General features: G+C 45.5%; 1 protein-coding gene across 1 annotated transcript in view; it reads left to right on the top strand.

Annotated features, from left to right (window-relative positions):
* Positions 1 to 22,827, top strand: part of LOC119388274 (uncharacterized) — a 64,144-nt gene that overhangs the window by 23,933 nt on the left and 17,384 nt on the right. Inside the window, exons 7-10 of the mRNA XM_037655957.1 lie at positions 6,427 to 6,636; positions 8,886 to 9,029; positions 16,054 to 16,242; positions 17,551 to 17,632. Coding sequence (XP_037511885.1) covers positions 6,427 to 6,636; positions 8,886 to 9,029; positions 16,054 to 16,242; positions 17,551 to 17,632 — 625 coding nt within the window. The remainder of the gene's footprint in view (positions 1 to 6,426; positions 6,637 to 8,885; positions 9,030 to 16,053; positions 16,243 to 17,550; positions 17,633 to 22,827) is intronic.

Genomic DNA, 22,827 nt, shown 5'->3' on the forward strand with positions numbered 1-22,827 from the left:
ACAAGCTCAAGTTTACACACTTTTAAAGTGCATTAATGCTCACGTTGCACGAACTCGCTTGTTCTGTATTGTCAACTTTTCCCTTCAATTGAAAGCCATTAACAAATACTTTGGTTACATTCTCGTTCAGGTAAAAGATATTGGTTTTTTTTTTTCGCTTTTCGTTTTGGTTTTTGTTCCGTTCCGACTGATGAAGGCACTGGGACAGAGAAAACGAAATGACAGACAAGTGCCAACTTTGAAAAGTAAGCTTTATTTTCAGAGACCTGTGTCTCTACCCATCCAGCATCACAGTGCATATGGCACTTCACATCACTTAGGAAGCATAATCCCATGTCTGACAACTGCACAATATGTTCTGTCGGCTACATTACTGCAGCTAAAGACAGTCTTGCTTGCCTGTCTATCTTATGTTCTTATCCACTTACAAGAACTAGAATTTGTGCGAGTTTGTATGAATTCATACTTTAACTTGAAGTGCGAAAAACTGGAACACAAGAGAGAAGAGACAGGATTTCAATTTACTTGTTCACCTAAATTATGCAGTGGTACTCTTGCTAAATGAAAGTTGGTTTACAACATATGGCATTCTTCCTTGCCCAGCGATTAATGACTGTTCTCTGGCTGGGCCACTAATTTTGCTTCATGTTTAAGCGGGAGGCTGCATTTTTGGGGCAAAATATATATAGATTTTTTGAAAAAGTTATTTTTGTGTTCTGCCCCTACTGATGCATAACCTCACAATTTTCATGCATCCTAGCTAATTATTTTAGCATAACTAATTTTAAAATTAATGGCGCAGCGTACATAAAAACTGAGTTCTTATTGGATATCAACACGTGAAAATTCGAGGCGGCACCCAAAAGTAGCCGAGATATCACTACTCTGGGCAAAGCTGTCAGAGTACCCAACTTTCCCGCTAGGCGAGCGTCGTGCCACACCTTTAGAATTCATTGCATGCACTCCCAGGAAGCTTTTCTCTGGGTGCATTTATTTTTTTCATTTCCCATGCTCATCGTTTTTTGTGATGGCTGCTTTAAGTGAACATTTATTTTGGGGTGGTGGCAATAGCATTATGACTTGTCATGGGCAACAACCTCAGAGCGAAAGTCTGGGTTGCTTTGGAGCTGTTCATTGAAACCAAGGCCTCTTTTTATTCGACCATTTCTTCGGTCATTTGTCCAAAGTCGAGGCAGAAATTTGTCAACAGCCCTTCTCATCCCCAAATCTTCTATTAAAATTGAGTGGACCGAGGTCCAAGCTATACCGGATAATTTCTCCCAGTCCTTAGTGGTCTGTTGTCAGTATTCAAGCACAAATGCACTACATTTGTATATTCCGTTCTTGAAGTTGGCAGACGTCTGTCATGCATCGACGTTTCCCCCTTTTTCAGAGACAACCTTAAGCTTTTCCTGCTGCAGTGTCCTTAGAGCACTGAACGGGCTCGGGCCTACCCGAAAACCCGGGCCGGGTAAAGTAGTTTTCATGGCGGGCCCGGGCCGGGCTCGGGCCCGAAGCTCCGGGCTTAGGGTCGGGCCCGGGTTTGAGTTGGCGGGCTCGAGTCCGGCCGGGCTTGGACTTTGCTCAGTTCTTAAAGGGGTGGTGCCATCAAATTTCGAGGCTATAACAAGCCTATTGTGGGTTTCCTCTGTATGCAAGGACACTCCACACGAAGGGTCGGACACAGCAAACGTTTAGAATATATTTTAATTCACTTCCAAAGTGTACCTAAATGCCCATTCTCCCGATCGAGACCGATCGCTAGCGCGCCACCACTGACTTAGCTCTATAGGAGGGGCAACGAAAGTTGTAGTGACGTCACACCAGGTCTGCCGTAGTGACATGAGTGACCTCTGTACCTCTGCAACGTACCTACCGGTACGGTCCCTAGAATATACTATATTGTAGGGCCCGTAGTACCAGAAAAGCATCGGTTGCTGCATCACTCGCCGAGTTTCGATTGCTTCCTGGCCATGTGCGTCACACCCTTGTGTGGTCACGTGACCAAGCCCCCTACACTGCTATGTCACTGCCCAACCTCGGTGCCCAGAAACCAAAACCGAAAGTTGTCCACATAAAAAGGCGATATTAAATTATTTAGTGAGAATCTTGGTGCATGTGTCATACTTCCTGGAGCTATAGGGAATGCTTACAGCAAAGAACGCACAATCCACAATTTTGGTGGCACTACCCCTTTAAGATTGTTCCATATACGTTGTGCATACATATATGTGTTACATATTTTATCTCAAAAAAAACGATTTTTTTATGTGGGGTCAAGCTAGTTGGAGGAGTTTTGTGAGGGACAAATACTGAACTACCTACTTCTGCTTCTTGCTCGTGGGGCTACTTTTTTTATTTGAAACGGGCGAGCTGAAAGTAAGCATACCAGGCGGCCATAAAGTTAACATCTCACTTTTCTGTGCTTTATTAATTATATTAGCAATTATTTTATATCCCAAATGTTATTTTGTAATCGCAGTAATAAATGTACTGTAATAAATTGACCTCTATAACTTATCATTGGAAGAGCGATCACAGAACTCCAAAGCGTGGCAACGTTCTTGAAAGTCCCAGTAGTCCACTAAACCGAAAGGTCTGCGCGGAGTTACGTTACATAGAATCACTACAAAGACACATTCTTTTTCCGTAGCTCCGTCACGGCTCCCAGTGGTCATGTAACGCGACAAGGACATGCACAGCCTGTTTTGTTTGTCCACATTGTTAACGTCTGAGCTTTCGTTTCTTTTCCGCTGTGTGGTGCAAGAGCTACATGATACTGCCGCAACAGCGTTGGAATGTGTAAGAATAGCATAGGTCCATTAAACAATGTATGGGGCAAAGGATATTCGCTTGAAAAAAGACAAGTGCTAATTGTGTGTCGGGAGGTGTCCCTTTACCTCGAACCATATGCACCCAATCAGTAATTATCGAGAAGCTTATTCGCGCCTTTATTACCAAACTGGAACGAACCCCGAAATTAGATCGAAATCTCTTCGCCTACCTTCTGCCAGTCCTACCCGCGTTATCCAATATCGTTAGCAAGGCACAAACCATTGTAATATGAAAAAAAAAAGAGCATAGTACAAACCGTACATAACATACACTGCTGAAACCTGCAAGGAGAAGCCCTCAGAGAGGAGTTTTATAGATTATTATATTGAAGAGTGGCACGTAGTGATGCAGAACTATCGATGGTACTATCGATACTATCGATAGCTGAGTCACTATCGAACTATCGATGGTGAAAAATACTATCGATAGCGCCATCGATAGTAACTTCAGTGGTACTATCGATAGTATAAAATCAACAGCGCGAACTCATTGCAGAATAAACTTGGTTCCACGCGCGCGTGGTACGTAGTGGTACCGGAGGAGCAGGCTGAAGGGCAACAAAGTTGATATGCTTGTGTTCTTCACCAGAGTGCTTTGCTGACACATGGTCATAAAGTCAAACTCTTCAGCTGCAGCGGAAAGGAAGCCGTTACATGTGGTGGAACTGCGTGGCTTCAAATTTATATTGCATTTTATGATTTCAAAATAAAAAAGAAATATCAACAACTAAGTTTGTTATTTGTAGAGTGTAACTGGTTGCTTTTGGATATGAATTTATTGATGGACATATTCCGCCATTTTCACTGCGGAAATAATTTATTTCTCTCACCAAAAATTTCTCATAAATTAAGAGAAGCTGATAGTAGGCTATCACAAATATTTTGACAATATGGCCTGCCAGAAACAGCATCATTATCCACACCACTATCGAGAGCATTGTCACGTGATTGTGACGGTGAAGAATGCTGCAGCATGACTGGGAAATACGGAGCTCTTTTTTTGGGCGAGCTTGTGCCCGGAAAATCAGAACTCAAAATACAAGCGATACTCGCTGCACACTGATAGCGGCGAGAACAGTCATCAGCCGTCCAGTAATCTGATCATCGGTGACACACGTCGTCGTCTTTTACACATCTGTCATCGAACTTTTCAGCTTAATTGCTGGTGCTCGCGTAAGCTTTCGAATAAACTTGACTATTCGCGTCGCATGCGTAATCCTAACAGAATGATCTCAAAAAATCGTGAAGCTTCTTAAACGTTACGGCGCGGTCTGCATCAAACGTTGCTAACAGCCCTTGCGGGTGAAACCCGAATACATGAAAGCAAAGCAATTAACACGTGTGGCGGTAATATCGCTAGTAATATTACCGACGGTACTACCGATTGCACTATTGATAGTTTCTCGATAGTAGTGCTATCGATAGTTTGTTTACACTGTCGATAGTTTAAAAAAAAGCTATCGATGCTATCCATAGTCAATTTACCAGTAGTTCTGCATCACTCTAGTGGCACGACGCTTAGGAACTAGAGAAATGAAGGGAGAGCTGGACATCTATGTTAATTTTGCATAGGTCTGAACAGAGGTCCGAAATTTGCTCCAGTGGTGGAAGTCTGAGAACAGCGACGGTCGACACCTTCACAATTCGCAAGGCAGATTTTGTGCGCCCCTGCGGCTAGTGCAAGCTGTTTGGGAAACTTTAGCACGGCACGATATCTGACGTAACATCGCATGGTGTGCTTACAACCACAACCTCTTGATAATTTCACTTTTTACCCAATAACATGTGAAGAAATGAACTCTTAACTATGCCACGAAAACTTATAGAATGTGTATACTAGCAACAGAGTGATATATGGAAAGAACGCTATGACGAATCGCTTTTTCTTCCTTTTGGTTGTTTATACATATTTCGAAAAGCACACGTGGTGCACAGAGCTCGTTATAATTTTTATCTATAGGTTAGCGTATTCACAACAAAGGTAATAAATTTGGCTTTTCCCCTCTATTTCACTCGCTGTGGCAAGGTGCTACTATGCTGAAGACAGGTGCTACATATTGCAGCTAATTGTGCACCCTGAAGAAGGGTGCACAATTAGCTTTGTCATTAGAGCATGCTTTAAATTTCAATAGATGGCGCAACAAAAACAAAGTGAAGAGAGCGTTCAGTTCTCTCTCTCCTCCGTTCTTATTGCACTCTCTGTTGAAACTGAACTCATGCTGCAAATCCCTTGTCTTGCTACAATACCTGCTGCCAAGCGCTCTTGACGATTCCCATTGTATTTTCAAGAAAAATAGGTACAATATACCGCTGTCGAATAACCGTTCATAGTACCCAGCATGTCCAGTCAACTGTTACCACAGTGAGGCCCTTTTGTACAAGGAATTGCCGAAAATTAGGGGGGACGCGGGGATCAAATCGGGAAAATAGCCAAAAAAAGTCAATTTTTGGAAAACATTCGTTCTGGCATCTCTTGTGTCTTATTTACGCAGTCCTGGCTCACTTTAGCATAGGGTCAACTGCAACCAAAACTTTGTTGTCCATTTTCTCAAAAGAGTGTTTTGTGCCTGCCACTTCGCTTGTGAAGAGCATAGCACAACTATGGCTAGACCGATTTTTATGCTGCTTGTTTTATTGTAATCCATAGACTGTGTTGTACTTCACTACAGTCTTGGAATATTTGTTTACGCTTTCATTCTTTTCTTATTTTATAATTACTGCATGGCCCGATTAGCTGAGACAAAGGCATTTGCATGTAATGGTCCGCAAAAAGTTATTAGGGCCGTAAAAAAAATCTAAAAGTGTCATTAGGTACAAACAGTATGTGTGCAAAGATACAAAGTAGTTCCAGCCTCCTAGCATGTTTCATCACTGTGCCAGGCTTGCCACAAGCAAGGAGCTTGTGAATTTTTATAAAATAAAAACGAGAAAAGATATTTTTATGAAAATTTGAATTTGCCTTTTTAACATGATTTGTAGTGTTTGTGCCAAATTTCATCAACCTAGACTAAGAAACTAAAAAGTTAAAAACGATCCCCGCGTCCCTCTTTAAAGCATACTTGTTAGCGTAGCATGCACCAAGGAAACGTGAATATTTGCTACTTAAAAATGCATCGTTGCCGATTCCATGTTCGGTCAACACGACCTAGATTATTGGGTCGGGCCCATGTCGGTCCGAGCCGAGTAGGTGAAATTTTTTGTCGGGTTCGAGCCGGGCCCGGGTCTCGCTTTGAGTCACCGGGTCGGGCTCAGGCGGGTAAACTTCAACGAGTGCCGGGTTCGGGCCAGGCCTGTGCAGTGCTCTAAGTGTCCCCGCCAAAGTGTTTAACATTTTTAAAGTTTCTGAGGCACTTCGCCAGAACAAGAAACAAAATTTCACAGTTGCCCACTGTTCACTTCAATCGACTGCCACGTAAAAACATCGAGCACACGAAACCCAGCGGGAAGCATTTTGGGAGAATGCAAGCAACTCGAAGAGGTGATGCTCTGCCCTGCGCAGCGCTATTCCGGTTACCTTTGGGTACCCCCTCGTACATCCTTGCACAAATAATAAAACACTTTATGGAGAAAGACTGCATTTCCCCTTTTTCAGGTGTGCTACCAGGATGTTGAATACTGGAAAAGAAAATTTGAGCAGCTTTTTTCGGAGAACAAGGGACTTAAGGAGTTGCTGGAGCACTCTCAACGCAATGCGGTCATGCATGATCCCCGAGTGGACTCAGCAGCCTGTTCTGCTGACTCACCTGACGACCTGCACAAACTTAAGCTTGACCTCATTCTCAACCAAATGCAGCATTTGCAGGTTTGCATGTTTAATGATTTACTGGTGCAGATTGTTCATGGCTTTCTCTCGTGCTCTGTACTTACAATGGATGAGAAGAGAGAAGGCCGCAGAAAGAAAGGTGCTTGCCGATCGTCTTCCAGAAAATTTATTTCTGCTTGAGTGAGCTGTTGTTAAAAGTGCTCCTTTTATCTCCTTGTTACCAGTGTGCATGAACATCACTTGCATTATGCTGCCAGATGAGCTTGCAATTGTTGGCATGCATTATGGTGCTCACGGAGGCATTATTTTATACCGCATCCTATGTGCCTGATGTATTGCTTGCCATCAGGTTAGAAGCATGCAAAAATTCCAGCAGATCTCACACTTTGTGAATCAATCTTATGTAAAGCAGTCACTGAGTAGCTTCCGATGCAGCATTTTTTTTTCTTGGAGATGAACGTTACGAGGTGGATCATTGTCTTTGTGTACATTATGTACTTGTGGGAATATCCAGGGCTTAACGTCGACTACATTGATGCCTAAAGGGTAGCTTGTGGTCCGACGTATGTCGGCACTCACGTTAAAGTGCAGACGTCAGTCTTATCGAAACGAAGAGCATGCTACGGTGTGATGATCTGCATGAGTAGCGACCGTAGGCATATTCTTAGGGGGTCGAACAACGCTTAGCTATAGCTTGCTTAGTCATAGGATTGTATGTAATGTTTATTACATTGTTATAAAATCCGATAGCCAACACTCGAGCCACAATTGATGTTGACCTGATATGTTTTTCGAAGCAGTTTCGAGCACTAGTGTGCCACTGTGGTGGAATAATTGAATGACACGCAGAATGGGTTCAATTCCAGCTCAAACCATGATTTTTACCCTTTGCGTCCTTGGTGATTTTTGGCTCACCAGCAATGCTGCTAACACCAGCAGAGGATCTGCGACATGGGATCCTGCGTGCTATCATGTTAACATTTCCAAAGTTTTTTCTTGCCGTTCCTGGGTCAGTATAGACCGGGAATCATCTGTGCCGCACAGCCGCATTACATGGGCTGTGGTATGTGGGTATGTTCTACGCAGGACCAAGAGAAAGGGTTTTATGTCACGTTAATCATGTGATGACCCTTTAATCGTGTTTGAGATACACTGATGTCCTCCCATGCTAATTTTCATAGATCCAGACAGGAGAGCACCAAGTCATAGGCTGGCAGAGTACAGTATGACTTGGAAAGCGCACATTGTCTAGAGCCCTGTGGCCATTTTCCATTACCATTCACACATAGAGTTTGCAAAAGTCACATTCTTTAAACAACTGTGATTCTCAAGCTCCCGCGAAGGAGGAAATAGTAAACGATAAAAGCAAATCTTTGCCATGTAGACAAGCTTTCAATCTTATCTGTTCTCTTCTCAGGATGCAATAGTTGAAAACTTCTTGACGTTGGCCATGTTGTTTTTGATTCTTCTGATGCTCGGATCTGGATGAAATTTTTTTCACGTTTTCTTTAGCTTGTGAGGAGTGCCGTGATCCCTTTTAAACTGTGATGTCGCTTGTCTGTTTATTAAGAATTTCCGCTAACCAATTACTATAGTCCGAACGTTTTAAGACTTCCCTGGTTCAAATTTTTTACATTCATTAACATATTTTATGCACACTGACTAGTAAATCTTCGGCATTACAGAGTTGATGCGGAGGAATGTGAGCCATTAATGGCTCATAAATATGGTAGTTTAGTGATAGGAAAAATGAGGCCAGAAAGGCCTTACACATTGTCATGATACATAATGAAAACTATGCTACTCACCGTAAAACTGAGGAGATATTTGTAATCAGCATAAAAAACCATGTAAGCACAATACCGTATTTACTCAAATCTAGGCCGGCCCCGATTCTAAGCCGAGCCCTGAAATTCGCAAGGCCAGAAAAAAAAAAACTTCATCACTGTACTCGAGTCTAAGCCGACCCCCCACTTTCACACATCGTTTTTTCGAAAAAAACATCTGCTTAGATTCGAATAAATACGGTAGTTTTTCTGGCTGTGTATTGAAGAAGTCTCATGTTGAATAATGGTGTTATGCATGGCTGTACTTTAAGTGTAATTACGAGAACCAGTGGCAGTGCCGCAAAACAAGCATGCACAAATTCTCAGTGTTCTAATTATCTCTTATAGGCTGTCTTGAGTTAAATCAGCCTTTCTGATCCCTCCTATTATGCATGGGCGATTTTTTGTGGTCGTTACTCTGTACATGAGATGTGCCAAGATATGCTTGTTTCCTGTCTGCAGCTGATGAAGACTTTCAACCAGGTGAAGCACAGTGAACGTCTGTCCCGAGAACAGGCTCGTAAATTGGAACTGGAAAATGAGCAGCTCAAGGCACGACTTGAGGAAACGGATGACATTCTTGTGCAGGAGCAGCTGGAAACTAAGGTGTGAATTCATCATTATCACTTGCATTAGGCTAGAACAGTGGGGCCACAGGTTCTTCCTGGAATTGTTTTCTTTTTTTCCTCCCTTGAGTTTCCTAACAAATGCTGTGTGATGTGAACAGCTTGCTATTAAGGGTTTCGGTGGCAAACTGCACTTTTGAAATAGTATGCTGGCTGCGCATGTTCTGCGTTGTATCACTTGTGCAGCACTCGAGAAACTGCGCCGTCAACAGAGTGAAAGATGGCTCCCCTCCTGTGTTTGCACTGCCTTTTTTCGCACCTCGTCGAATCATTCAATTCACTTCCGCCTGCCTTCTAATTTACTGCCTGATGACTGAACACAAGGACTTATGTTGCCTTATTTTCTCTTCCAGTGAAGCTATTGATGTCCACTTCATATCAGCCAACTCGACATATATCCGCTGTCCTCATGCAGCCAGATACCAAAAGTAGCAAGGTTTAATTAAACGTGCTCACCATGCTGCTGAAACTCGGCTCAGACAAAGTGTTGTTTAGTGCTCTCTTTTTCGTGTACGGAGACGTCTACTCTACATAGACAGCTGCCCATACTTGTCTGTATCCCATTCGTATCCAGTTCAATCTCTAGCAAAGCCAGGGGTGAGACAGCTGCGCATATTGCACATTTTTGATATGATCCCATTTGCCTGCGCCAAGCTGCTGCTAAAGCATAAAAATCACAACAATTGCGCTGCACTGCTCTAAAACAACCTCAAAAGCAAGAATTTTGATGCCCACGTGAGATTCAGTGGGCTGAAAAGGCCAAGTTGACAACGTGATTTTCCAAGCAGCGCCAGGAATACCAAGGAAATAAGGTGTTCGCAGAACACTTAGACGTGCCCAAGCATGTTTCTTCTATGCACCTTTCTAATCCCATGGTGCCGCCGTTATCTCTTCTGGACTGTTGTAAATATGGGTGATCCCACAAAAATATACTGCCTTGCCCCCATGCGTGCTGCTTCTACTCGCTAGGCTGTGTGTTCTGGCGCTACTGTCACTTAGCGAAAACCACCGAGTGGCATGCGTAGAAGGGTTGACTCTCAGGTTCTTTGTTGCACGTAGCGTGTTCCTCCGTTCGCTGCGGTTTTCGTGTCGACGCTGCTGTGTGTTCCTCTACGCGCGTGTTTGCCGTGGGCGAGTACCTCGTTGTGTCAATGCGGCGTCAACTATCATCCTGCATGCGATGCATCTCTGCGATGCTCTAGCCCATGGGTTCTCAAACTAGGTTCCGCGGAACCCAGGGGTTCTGTGAAGGACATCTTAGGGTTCCGCAATCAGCCAGAACGAATGCAACCCGCTCACGTTTTACCCCCATCATCAACTACCGTATATTGCCGATTATAAGTCGACTCCGATTATAAGTCGACCCCCCAACTTGCAACCCCTTCTAGGGGAAAAAAAAAGTTGACTCCGAACACAGCCACATGCTGCGGCCATAGCTCACCAATAAGTTTTTCAGAAGAGGGAGTGATGCAAAGAAACATTTATTTGCCCGTGAAACATTGCTTACGACTCGTCGTCGCTTGAGAGAAGGACACAGTCACGGTAATTGCCATCATGTGAGCTACTGCTGCTGCTCACCGTCTGCCGGTGGTACCGAGACGTTGCACGTGGAAAACGCCGTGCGGACCATGTCGGTTGACAGTCCATACCAGGCATCGTTGACCCATTGCGCCACTTCTCTCAAAGAAGCGTGCCTCCTCAACGGCAGGGTATCGTCCAGACTTCAGTCCGCGAAAGGAACGGCGTGTAGCAGCGCACGCGAAGATCTTGGTCCTTTGTTTTCTCCATTCCCTCACGCACTTTTCCGACACATCAAACTTGCACCCTGCTTCAACGTTGCTTTCCGACTCTGCGTAGAGGATTGCTTGCCTCTTGCAAGCAGCGCTGTACTGTTGCCGGCGTAGCGGTGGCATCTTGGCATCCGTTTGGCAGCGTCGCAAATCGCGCACACCACTGCTCGCAAGCGAAGCAAAATGCAGAAATGGCGAACAGGCGTGAGTGCAAAAAGACGCGAAGACGCTTGTGGGCGCATGTGACTGGTCATGTGGTTTAGTTCCCTGCGAAGTGTTGCCAGCCCACACGGCGCTGCCAGCTTTTCTGTGGAATGCCGATGGTTTGTCAACAAATCATTTCTGTTGTATGAAAACAAAACTGCAGGGCGCATCGCAAGATAAATTCATAGAGCATCGTTCGCCCTCTATCAAAGGTTTGAAATGCTGCTTTCTAGACCGTGTTTACCAAGCAGTTCGCATTAATGCCACGCGGCGGTGATTTTTAAACGCGCTCCGTAGTTTCATTTCGCTCCGTAGTTTTGTGATCGTCGTGGCAGATCACAAAAATGTCCGGCTCCGGAAGCGACGCACACGCGTTGGGAGATAGCTATTGCCGCGACTCCGCTGCCTCTGCGGCTGATGTTAGATGCGTCGAATAGCAGGAAATCCGAGCACGACGACCTTTCGTCGGACCACACAGATAAGTCGACTTTACGATTCTGCGTATAGGTCAACTCCGATTATAGGTCGACCTCCGAACTTTGGAAGGTCATTTTATGAAAAAAACTTTGACTTATAATCGGAAATATACGGTAATTTATTTATTTAGACAAGCAAATTTGCATTGCATTTTGCATTGAACAAAGCCATCGACGCCACACCCGCACATCAGGTGTCTGTGGGTAGTGAGAGACCCATGTGGTAGCAGTCCTAAATACTCGTTGTCTAGTGCGCGCCTTGAAATTTGCCGATTTAACGGCCACCTCGGCGCTTTATTCGTGGCTCATTGTGTGTCGGCAATCATGTGGCAATGTTTTCATACACGGTGATTTGCCACTGCTCAGTTTTGTAATCAAAACACGCAACGAGCGCTTTGATACGCATAAAAGGTGTTGTTTCGTGCCGGCTGTGGGATACATGAGCATTTAGGCTTAGCTTTACGACCGGTGTATCAGTCGAGGGCTGTTTCGTTGTGCAGCTGGCATGCCTCCTTTTTTTGTTTTGCAAAAAAATAAAACAAGCCTTTGTACGTCCGGCGCTTCGTTTACGTGAACACATTGCTTACGCTGCGCGGTGCCTGAAGTATGCAGTGTATGATCAGCAGGTGCCTTACGCGAGTCATAGAGCGGCGCAGTGGGGAATCGCAATTCTACATATTATCGGTAGTTCTACGTCAACGGTGATGGCCTTTGACATTACAGAAAAGAGAACAGGCCAACGGGCAGTGCTACTATCGTAGTTGCGTGCTTCGAGAGGCGTTATCACCCCCCCCCCCACCCCACCCACACACATTAACACACAAACTTGTTTTTGATTGTGTTCATGTTCAAGAAAATGTTAGGTGTTCCGCGGCACTCTATAAAAGCCGTTGGGGTTCCTCAAGTGCAGAACGTTTAAGAACCACTGATTTAGCGGTTTTGCACAAGAAGGCGTCAGCGGACTGATGTGTAGCGTGTTTGTGTCGTCCCCGAATAAAACCGTACAGCACGTTTACAACGGTGCTACTCTTGCAGTACCATACGCACGCGTTTGGCGAGATAGTCAGTGTGGCCAGGTTTCTTGGCACCCGCACCGCACTCTTGAAGGTGGCCCTGCACTAGGTGGCAGCGAACAGGGGTGCAGCACGCTTTTGTTTTCATCTTTTAAAAGCATGCAGTACACTTTACGCTATGCCAACTGCGCAGCCGAGCAGACAGTTAAAGGCTCTTATTGTGATGTTCTCCTGACAAAGAGTAACCCTGACGTACAACAAGCTCTTGGGAAGCTTGAACAGCTAAATAAGCAGACTTACGAAAAGCCAAAGAAGTAGTATGCTAAGTCATATCACTGATCTTAAGCAGAAGCCTACTGCTGTGTAACTACAGTTACTGTGTAATCACAGTTTTTAAAATTTTTGATAAGTGTGATGCTTTTTCGTTTCTTCTTTTCAAGTGTTTGAGGTGAACCTAGTTTCCAGAACCTTTTTTTCAATTATTTCATATGTTTGTTACACGGGCTAGATAGGTTGTGGGATTTGTAAACTGGTAGTGTAGTTCATACTTGGCGATGATCTGATAAAAAAACTTTCTACGATGGCTGTTTCAGTGTTATGTGTATTCTAAGCCACTTAGAATGTGTACTCTCCCCCAGTTGCTAAAAACTTGTTTTTTCAAGCTCCATGGTGGTCTAGTGGTTATGGCGCTCGGCTGCTGACCCGAAGGTCGTGGGATCTAATCCCGGCGGCAGCGGCAGTGGCTGCATTTTTGATGGAGGCGAAAACGTTTGAGGCTCGTGTACTTAGATATAGGTGCACGTTAAAGGACCTCAGGTGGTTGAAATTTCCGGAGCCTTCCACTACGGCGTCTCTCATAATCATAATGTGGTTTTGGGACGTTAAACCCCAGATATTATAAGCTCCTTGGACGACATGTGAAATGCCGCTAGCTGCTACAAATCAAAGTTCTTCTGCTCAAAATCAGGAGAAGCTCAATAACTGTAGGCAGTTGAAGAAGTATTCTAGGATCTAACTGTCAACACGAGGAAGAAAAAAAAGGAACTTAGAGGACCCCTGACAGTGAAATTTTTGTTTGTGACTTTTTTGCTGTAACTTTGTAGCCTTGTGTCTGGTAATGCCGAAATTGAATTGTTAATGCTCTAATGTATCGTATAATTAATGCTCGCATCGTTAATTGTGACCAGTTTCAGCTTCACTTCAAATCACTTGCCTAAAATCGTAAGAAACCAGCACCCCACAGCGAGGGAGTGCACGAGACCACGTACGCTCAAGCTTTGGTGACGTTGACAACACAGTTTTCAAATCGGCGCCCTGCGTGCGGTATAGAATGAAACGATGGGGGGGCTTCAGTATGAGTTAAGCCTGTTAAGGGCGTGTCCCCTCATGAAAAAAAAAAAAGCATTCCTGGTGTAAGCAGCCACAACCACCTTGAGAGCAGCCCGACAACAGAGGGAGAAGGGCGAGGAACAATAGCCCTTGTCGGGTGGCAGTCATGGTTTTGTGTGCGCCACGCGAATCTTCTGCGATGTTGACAGTACTCGTTTTTCTTATGGAACGTCACATGGGGCCCTCATCTATGCCATCCTAGTGGTGATGTCACGAAGTGCTGCCAACTCAGATGAGCACTCACGCTTACATTAAAACCAAATTAAAATGCCTTAAAGGCAACATTTGCCTCTTATAATCAGCCGGAAGTGTCCACATATCAACACAGATATCTTGAGGTTCAGTTTTGGTGTCAGGGGCCCTTTAAAGCAGTCGGTGCCACTTTAAAGGAGTACTGACATGAATTTTAAAATTTTTCGGGTTGTTGCTCTAAATGAAAGCACGGGTGTCGAGAACCCTAAAAAGAGTGTCGTGGTGCCTGGGGATGCATTGCATTATTTTTAATACCGCTTCTTTCAACCAGCAGTTTCGGTTTTGGTTTCGAGAGGACGGCTTCATAGTGACGTGTCAAGTCTGCCCGTGACGTCACGGGCAGACTGCAACCCACGAAATGTGCACCTGCTGTCCTTTGCTGTCAGTCGAACGTGGTTCATGATGAGTGAACTGTCGTCCAGTGCCTCCGACAACGATTTCTGTGATTTAGGCTGCATGCGGAACCCAGACTTCGCAAACCAAGTGAGCTGACTTGAAACGTCATAGGGCTCTCTATGCGGTGAAGCTGTCTGCAAGAAACGTCATAGGGCTCTCTATGCGGTGAAGCTGCCTTGCAGATGCTGGGAGATGAAAACTTTAAAATCAAACTTAAATATTTATACATGTTTCCCGGATGCGGTGTGGGGAGAGCGTTAACACTACATGCCAAGGAAACCAAAAAACGTCCGTTTTGCTGCACTTCAAAATCGTGTCAGTACTCCTTCAACTGCATCGGATCACTAAAAATAATTCTGGCAGATCCCACCCATTTTAAGAATCAATGTCATACGAAGCAGTCAGCGAGGATCTGCCTGTGCCACATTGTTTGGCTTTGAGCCCAACATTACGAGGCCAGTCGACAGCACACGTAGTACTCTCCTACATCTTCAAGACTTCTCATCAAAGTCTTCTAAGGCTGTATAAAAACAGAATGGCCATGCCATGCCATAAGCCCATTGGGAGGTGTCCTGCGACACCTTTGCAAGCAGTCATACTATGACCTATCTATTGAACCAGATTGCCTCACAAAAAATCGAAAATTTTTTTTAAATCCACCAGGCATAAGCAGAGTTGCAGGTAGTTCATCGCCCTGCACTTTCTCTTGTCCTAATGGGAGAACTGGAAGCAATGTGGGGAGGCAATGGGCAAGAAGTTACATCATGGTCTTGAAGCATTTTCTTTGAACGTGTTGGCCACTACTTTCGGTTCAGACAGGCACCGTGCCAGCACTTGGCGGTACCCTGTGGCAAGTGCAGTACATGCACGACTACTGTGACACTTTATTTATGATACAGCACATGAGTACCTGGTGCGCACCTGCCTCGTCTGGCATAGCAGTGAAAACCAGATGCTGCGTAATAGTCAAATTCAGATCATGCATTTTGGAGTATGTTTAGGTAAATACCAAGTGTGTCTGCCAAGCGCTCGAGGCTTTCAATTAAAGATAGCGTGTGCTGGCAACTATGCCGATAATTTTGGAGACGACGACGTGCACGGGTAAATACAGTCGTCGTGGACTCACTCGATGAGAAGCGACAGATTTGTGAATGTAGTGTTTGAAAGAGCACGTGTGTTGCACGCTGAGTGCCACGTCACACACATGTAGGATAAGACAAAGCATTTTAAGCTGGTGACTTTCGACTGGGTTGAGAAGTGCAAAGATGAAATAATTGTTTGGTGCTTGAGAAACTTGTAGCTGTTTTATTTATTGAGCTTGAAATAAACAATGGAAGTCTCGCAATCGTGAAATCAGCCAATAGCTGTATTTGCCAATGAGAGAGCAAGTAATGGTTGGCAAATTCTCTGCAATAGTACTTCAAAGGAACCTTGCTCAGCAGTGCCTTGTGGTTATGCTCCAAAAGCATCCTTTTGATGCACAGGTTCGGGCCTTGAAAGAGGAGAACCACGAGTTACAGTCCAGGCTGGGTCACGATTCACAGAGGGAAGCAGCGCTGCGCTCCCTCGAGCACCAAGTGCAGCAGCTGCTGAGCGAGAACGAGATGCTGAAGCGCTCTCTGCGGGAACCCTCCTCAGTCACGACAAGTCGCATTTCTCAGCTTCGGGACACAGTACGTGGCTTTTACTTGCCATTTACCACAAGCCACTTTATTTCCTCTAATGATTACGCCTCCAAACACACTAGAAAAGTTGACCCTTGCAGCACCCTAAATAATTAACCACATTAGTACCTGATTCTCCGATTTTGGTAACCAGAAAGTCAATGGCTTACCACGCTCACTGTAACTGCCACACAAAGGTGTAGCCAGGAGAAACATTTTTATAAGCAGTGTCATTGTTCGTAGCTTTAGCGATGCAGGAAATAATGCCTGAAAAAGAAAAATAGTAGCAAAAACAAATTAAGGACCCTAGAGGCCACTTGTTCACAATGAAAAATGTGTAGTCCTTGTTTATACTAGTATGTGCGAGAGTGAACTAACCACGTACTCGTGAGCACAGCACCCAAGCAAAGAACGTTTATTATCAGTAATGTGTGCAATATATAGCAGGACGGGAAGAAGGTGATACAGCAGGTGTGCACCGAATTCATCGGCATGTGTGGTGCATGACAGTGTAACAGAGAGATGGCGTAGTAAACCCAGATTGGTATCGGGTGGCTTGCCCTGTATCCTGGTGTATGCATAATGGCTTTAGCAATAAACAGGTTGGTAAGGATGTTTCGTGATGATAGCTGCTACGTTCTCATCGACAGTCGATGCTCAGCATTTGATGCCATCGTACTGGTGCTGTTCCTCTTGTTACCACTGGTTGCCAGGTTCGCCAGTGTAGGCTACACCTCAATCTGTGCGAACAATCTTGTGTATCATGCCTGGGTTAAGGTCATGCCCAATGGGCTCCCTTGCTGTCCATAGAGCTGTCCACAGAGTTTTCTGGGGGTGTGGGTAGTAGAAACCAAAAAGCTTTGAGTTACATTGTTGAAATCTACATCTATTATTTCACATGTAAAGCCTAACTTATTTCTTATAAGATCAGTATTTTATTTTCATCTTAAATCTAGGCAGCATGTACAAGCTGAATCTGAAATGTTTTGGGTCACTTATTTAGTTTGTTAGAGTTATATCCAACGATCTAGAACAGCTGGAGATAACAACTTCAGGCAGGCATACTTTGTATTTGTACCTATCAATATATTGAACTATTTTAAATTTCCTTTTAACTGCTATTGCTACTTACAGAGGAGTGCCAGCTGTCTGTCTGTCCGATGCGATCTGGTAACATTGGCAGACAAAAAGTAGTAATTTGTGCCTCCAAGTTGGTAACACTAGGTTAACATTCAAGATGCATGGAAATAGAGAAAAGCAATCTTGCATCCATGTTAGGTAATACTTCTGTGTTGATTATGATTGCTCTACTTCAAGGTGAACCGGCTGATCATTGAGAATGAAGACTTGAAGACTGTGGTTGCCCGGCTCCGCTATGGACGTCCCATTCCTGTTGGCGGTGAGGACAACTTAAGGCATTTTATTAAGCTGCAAATTAAAAGATGAAAGTACCCGAAGCAGTAGTGGTGTACTTGCGTCAGAACCACTGTTGTGATAGAAATGCAGCATTACAGAAATATTTGGAAGAGGGGTATAGACAATACATACCGTATTTACTCGATTGTAACGTGAAGGGTGACCTTTCATTACGTCCAGAAAGAAAAAAATAAAACTGTAAAAGTAACGCGAGGGGCAACTTTCTGTTGCGTTACACAGAAAAAGACCACCAAAGTAACGAGAAGCCAGCGGAGGCACTAAAAAGCACAAATATTTTTCAAAAAATGTCTCAAAACGTGGTATTTCGCACATGACACGTTGAACTTTGTTCATGGGATACCCACCTGCCGAGCAACATCGCTCTCTTCGAATTGTATCGATTCGACACTGACCGCCATAAGGCAACTGCACTGTTCTGTGACGAAATTAGCGAGACGCTGCTGCAGTTCAAAGTGGCGGCCGTGACGAGGCCCACGGAAACCTTTTCAGTCATGCTCGCGCCTGAAAAGAAGCTCCTGCTGGAGCCACGACTCGCAGATGGTCACCTCACTCAAGTCGAACCTTTGAGCGTCATCTGTCAAAATAGCATGCTTCTTGAAATGGCCGTCATACTGAGCATGACACGTTCCCATTGTTAGGGGGGCTGAAGGGAGTCTAAACAGCCGAGGGCAGCCAAAGCCACTGAGACCACCACACACGACGACAAAAAAACAAACGCGAAATGCATGCCGTCACAGAAAAGTGACAAAGAGAAGCGTCATTGGCTTGGAGTAGATCCAAATGGCATTCGGCTGGCACATGTTGCCAATATAAAAAATTCGGCAGATCCCATGCCTTGTGGGAATCAGTTTCATGCGAAGCGGTCAGCGAGTAGTTCTATGCTACACTTTTTGGCTTTGAGCCAAGCGTTACATGGTGGATCAACGTGTCTTTGTAGGTGCAGTTGTTGTGTGCACATCGTGGGCTTACCAGGCACGTCGACAACACTGCCGTTTAAAGGTTTACTTATGGTCTGACGTAATGTCAGCACTCACGTTAGAGCACATACGTCAGTAATATAGAAACGAAGTGCACTTTATGGTGCGATAATGTAAATATCATACATAGTACCTTTCGTTAGCGTATTCCTCGGGTGTCAAGCAGCGCTTGAATGCTATACAACTTGCTGAATCACAGGAATACAAATGCAGTGTTTATTAGACTGCTATAAAAGTGGAGCCAACACTGAAACCACAGATGTTAACACGACGCCTGTATCGTAGGAATGCATACAGTCAAACCCGGATATATCGAACTCGCAAAAAAACGCCTGTCGGTTCGATATAGGGCATAATTGGATATAAGCCTGCTAAAGAATTGGACGTCATAAATTCACATACCATTCATAAAAGCACTTCATTGACGAAGCTAGCTTCTTTTCGTCGGCATTGAAGATATCCTGGGGTTCATATCTTGCTGTAATGTCGGGCCAGTTTTCTTGCATCCATTTGTTCACACTGTCGAAGTCCACAGCTCGGCTTTTGCCAGTAACCGCTTTGCCGACAATCTCGTGCCTTTCTTTGAACCGCTGTAGCCAACCGGAGCCACCTTGAGAATCCTCCCTGCCAAGGAAAAAAGCCATGTCCTTTGCTTTTTTGTTCGATCATGGGGCTGCGCGACCGAACGTCGACGAACCACTTGTGCACGGCTGCCTCGACGTCTTCATACATGGCTGTGCGTACGCGTTGGGCGCCACGGGCACCGGGTCTTCTGACCGCTTTATCCCTAATCTCCGCCTTATTCTTCAAGATCGTGCTGAGAGTGCTCCTCGGAATCTTGTATGCTGCAGCAACGTCCGACTTCTTCTCACCACGTTCCACTCGATTTATAATTTCAAGCTTCACGGTGAAAGGAAAATTCTGCCGCTTCATGCTAGCCATCACGGCACAGGCGCACGGTGCCAAGCACAACGAACGAGAAATGCAGGGAAGTAACTCGCACGACCCACGCGCTTGCACGACGAGAGTACAAGAGGCCCTGATTGGCTGTCTCAGCAAGCGCTGCGGGCGGGGCAGGATCATTTTTTGCAAGGGAGTGACGGCGGCTCGACTGACGCGGCGCGGTCACGGTAGGGAGAGCGGGTCATGTGCCACCGGGTTAAACCACTTTTGGAGTGAGCGGTGGGGAAAAGTGGCAGTTTCCCCGCCGCTACGAGGGAAAGCCAACTTCCGGGGGCACTTTTGCCCCACTTGACGTTCGATATATCGGGAGTCGCTGCTATTCTTGTTCGATGTAACCGTAATTTTCACTATATATTCTCACTGTAACAATACCTTGTTCAGAAGTTGTTCGATATACAGGATAATTCGATGTAAACGGGTTCGATATAGTCTGGTTCGACTGTATGTAGTGTTTATTGCTTTGTTATAAAATTAGATAGCCAGCACCCCAACCACAATTGATGTTGCACCGACATTACGCCTGCATAGGGTGTTTTCCAAAGTAGTTTCTATATCTGGAGTGGCTCTGTGGTAGAATACCTGATTGCCAGGCAGAAAGCTTGGGTTCGATTCCTGCTGGGATCCTAATTTTCATTGTTTCCATTCGTCGGGTCAATGATGCCGATGTCGGTTTTTCTGAATGCTTTCGCATTTAAATTACCAATGTCTGTTCTCGCCGTTCCTGGGTTGATATAAAGTGTCAATCACCTGTGGCGCATACTCGTTTACCACGTGCCGTGGTAAACGGGTACCGTAAAAACCCGCATATAGCTCGGACCCGCATATAGTCCGGGGTGTAATTCGGGGATAGCAAACGTGAGAAAAAAAGTTTTCACCCGAATATAGTCCGAGGAAAATGGAAAAAATGCATTTATTGACATTTCATTCATCGTCGTCGTCGGACGCACTCTCTTCCGAAGCTCCCTTGTCGGAAATGTTCTCCCACAGCACATCATCCTCAGTGCCATCAAGCGCGTTGGAGATGGAGCACTTTTTGAAGGCGCGGCAAACGAGCGCCTCTGGAATGCAGGCCCAAGCATCGACTACCCACGAGCAGAGCATCGCTGGCGAGGCCCGTTTCAGCCGTCCGGCAGGGGTCACTTCTGGTTCTCCGGACCTCATCCACTCCACGTACAGGCGCTTGACATGGTCCTTAAATGGCTTATTAAGGCACACATCAAGCGGCTGCAGCTGTGATGTCATCCCTCCCGGGATGACGACGAGCTCGGTGCGGGAGTCGCGCAGCAGTCGCTTTACGGAGTCGGCCAGGTGACACCGAAACGCGTCGAGCACAAGCATCGAAGGGAGCCCCAGCAGTGCTCCGGGCCGTCGACACCACACGGACTTTATCCAGTCAAGGACTAACGATTCGTCCATCCACCCCTTGTCCTGGCAGCGGACGACGACATTTTTCGGGAACTTCTCCCCCTTCGGCAGCGTCTTTCGTTTGAACACCACGTAGGGTGGCAGCTTGCGACCGTCAGCCGTGCAGGATAACATTACAGTCACCCGCGTTTTTTCGTTTCCAGTCGACCGCACGATAACTTGCCTGGAGCCTTTTTGATGCACCGTCAGCGCCGAGGGCATATCCAGGTAGACCGGCGTCTGATCCGCGTTGCCGATCTGGCCCAGCTGAAAGGGGACTGCCTTTCGCAACGCAATTATGTACCTTTGAAAAGCCACGAGGTGCTCTTCGTAGCTCTCTGGTAGCTTCTGGGAGATCGACGTACGCCGACGTAGGGAGAACCCAGCGCGGCGCATGAAGCGAGACACCCAATGCTTGCTCGCTTTGAAATCCTCCGGCTGAATGCCTTTGTCTCGAGCGATCTCCCTTGCCTTCGCTTGTAGCAGCTCGATGTTGACAGCGAGATGTGCAGCTCGCTGCTCCCGCACAAAGTCTGTGAGTTCTCGTTCCACGTCAGGAAATGCTCCATTTTTTGGTCCGCGGAAACTTTTTCGCTGGCCGCTGCATGCAAAGAGGGCTTCCTTCTGCTTCCGCCAACCGCGAATGCTCCGCTCCGCTCGTTGACTCCGAACTGCCGCTCCGCGGCACAGTTGCCGATGGTTTCGGCAGCAGCGATAACTTTTCTTTTAAAAGCAGCAGAGTACTGCCTGCGCGGTCCTGACATGGCGTAAAATCACAGGAGCAAAATCGAGGCCGTCGTTATGGGCACCAAGTTGAAGCAAAGGCCACTGACCAACTGACCAGTTAAGACTAACGCCGCTAACACTACCTAGCGCAGAAGCGCGCAGACAGCTGATGATGATGATAGCACCGCGCTATGCCGAAACCGAAACTGAATTTGGGCCGAAAATTCTTGGGACCCGCATATAGTACGGGGCCGAAATTTCGCACCCTAAAATCTAGAAAAAAACCCCGGGCTATACGCAGGTTTTTACGGTATGTGCCACATGTATATAAATGAAAGGGTTTGACGACGTACGCGACAGGATTTTCACGTTATTCATGCCATGACCGGACAGTCATATTCGTCAAATCCTCTTGCCCTCCCATGCCAATTTTGGTCTACATCAAGTTAAGAAGGTGATCACGAGAGCACCGAAACGTGTGCGGTTAGATAGATAGATAGGTATGTAGATAGAAATGCTCAAACCACCTTGGGTTCGCTAAGAAAACTTTCGCATTTAATAGAGAAATTGCCAAAACTGGGGTCATCTAGAATAGCGTGCATCATTGCACTTTTTGGCAACTTGGATTTTGGTATTAAATTGTAACATGAGAGTCGACTTCAGATAGCAAAAATCTCGGGAAAAAACTTGCGTTATACTCGAGTAAATACGGCAGTTCATTCTTACTAATTACCATTGCAACTCAAGTATAACAGCAGTAATACAAATTTTGTCATTACCCTTTTTATCGCTGTCATGAGGATTTCCGTCCTTGCCTTTTTTCAGTCTTTCTTTATTCATCTCTGCATACTGAGCTTATGATGGCCCTGACTTTTCATTCATCTTGCATGAACCTTCTAGCACATAAGATGAGGATAAAGAATAGTAGTAAAACTGATAGCTGGGCGAGTTGTTATGAATGCATCTTCAAACATTTTTGTACCGTGCACAAAAGACGGGGACTCACAGAAAGAAGGCACAAACGAGCGCTTACAACTGATTTGTTTTTTGAAAGGGACTAAACATATAAGCACCAACAACCATCACA

This window comes from Rhipicephalus sanguineus, chromosome 3 (assembly GCF_013339695.2).
Source record: "Rhipicephalus sanguineus isolate Rsan-2018 chromosome 3, BIME_Rsan_1.4, whole genome shotgun sequence".
In the NCBI taxonomy this organism is placed as follows: domain Eukaryota; kingdom Metazoa; phylum Arthropoda; class Arachnida; order Ixodida; family Ixodidae; genus Rhipicephalus; species Rhipicephalus sanguineus.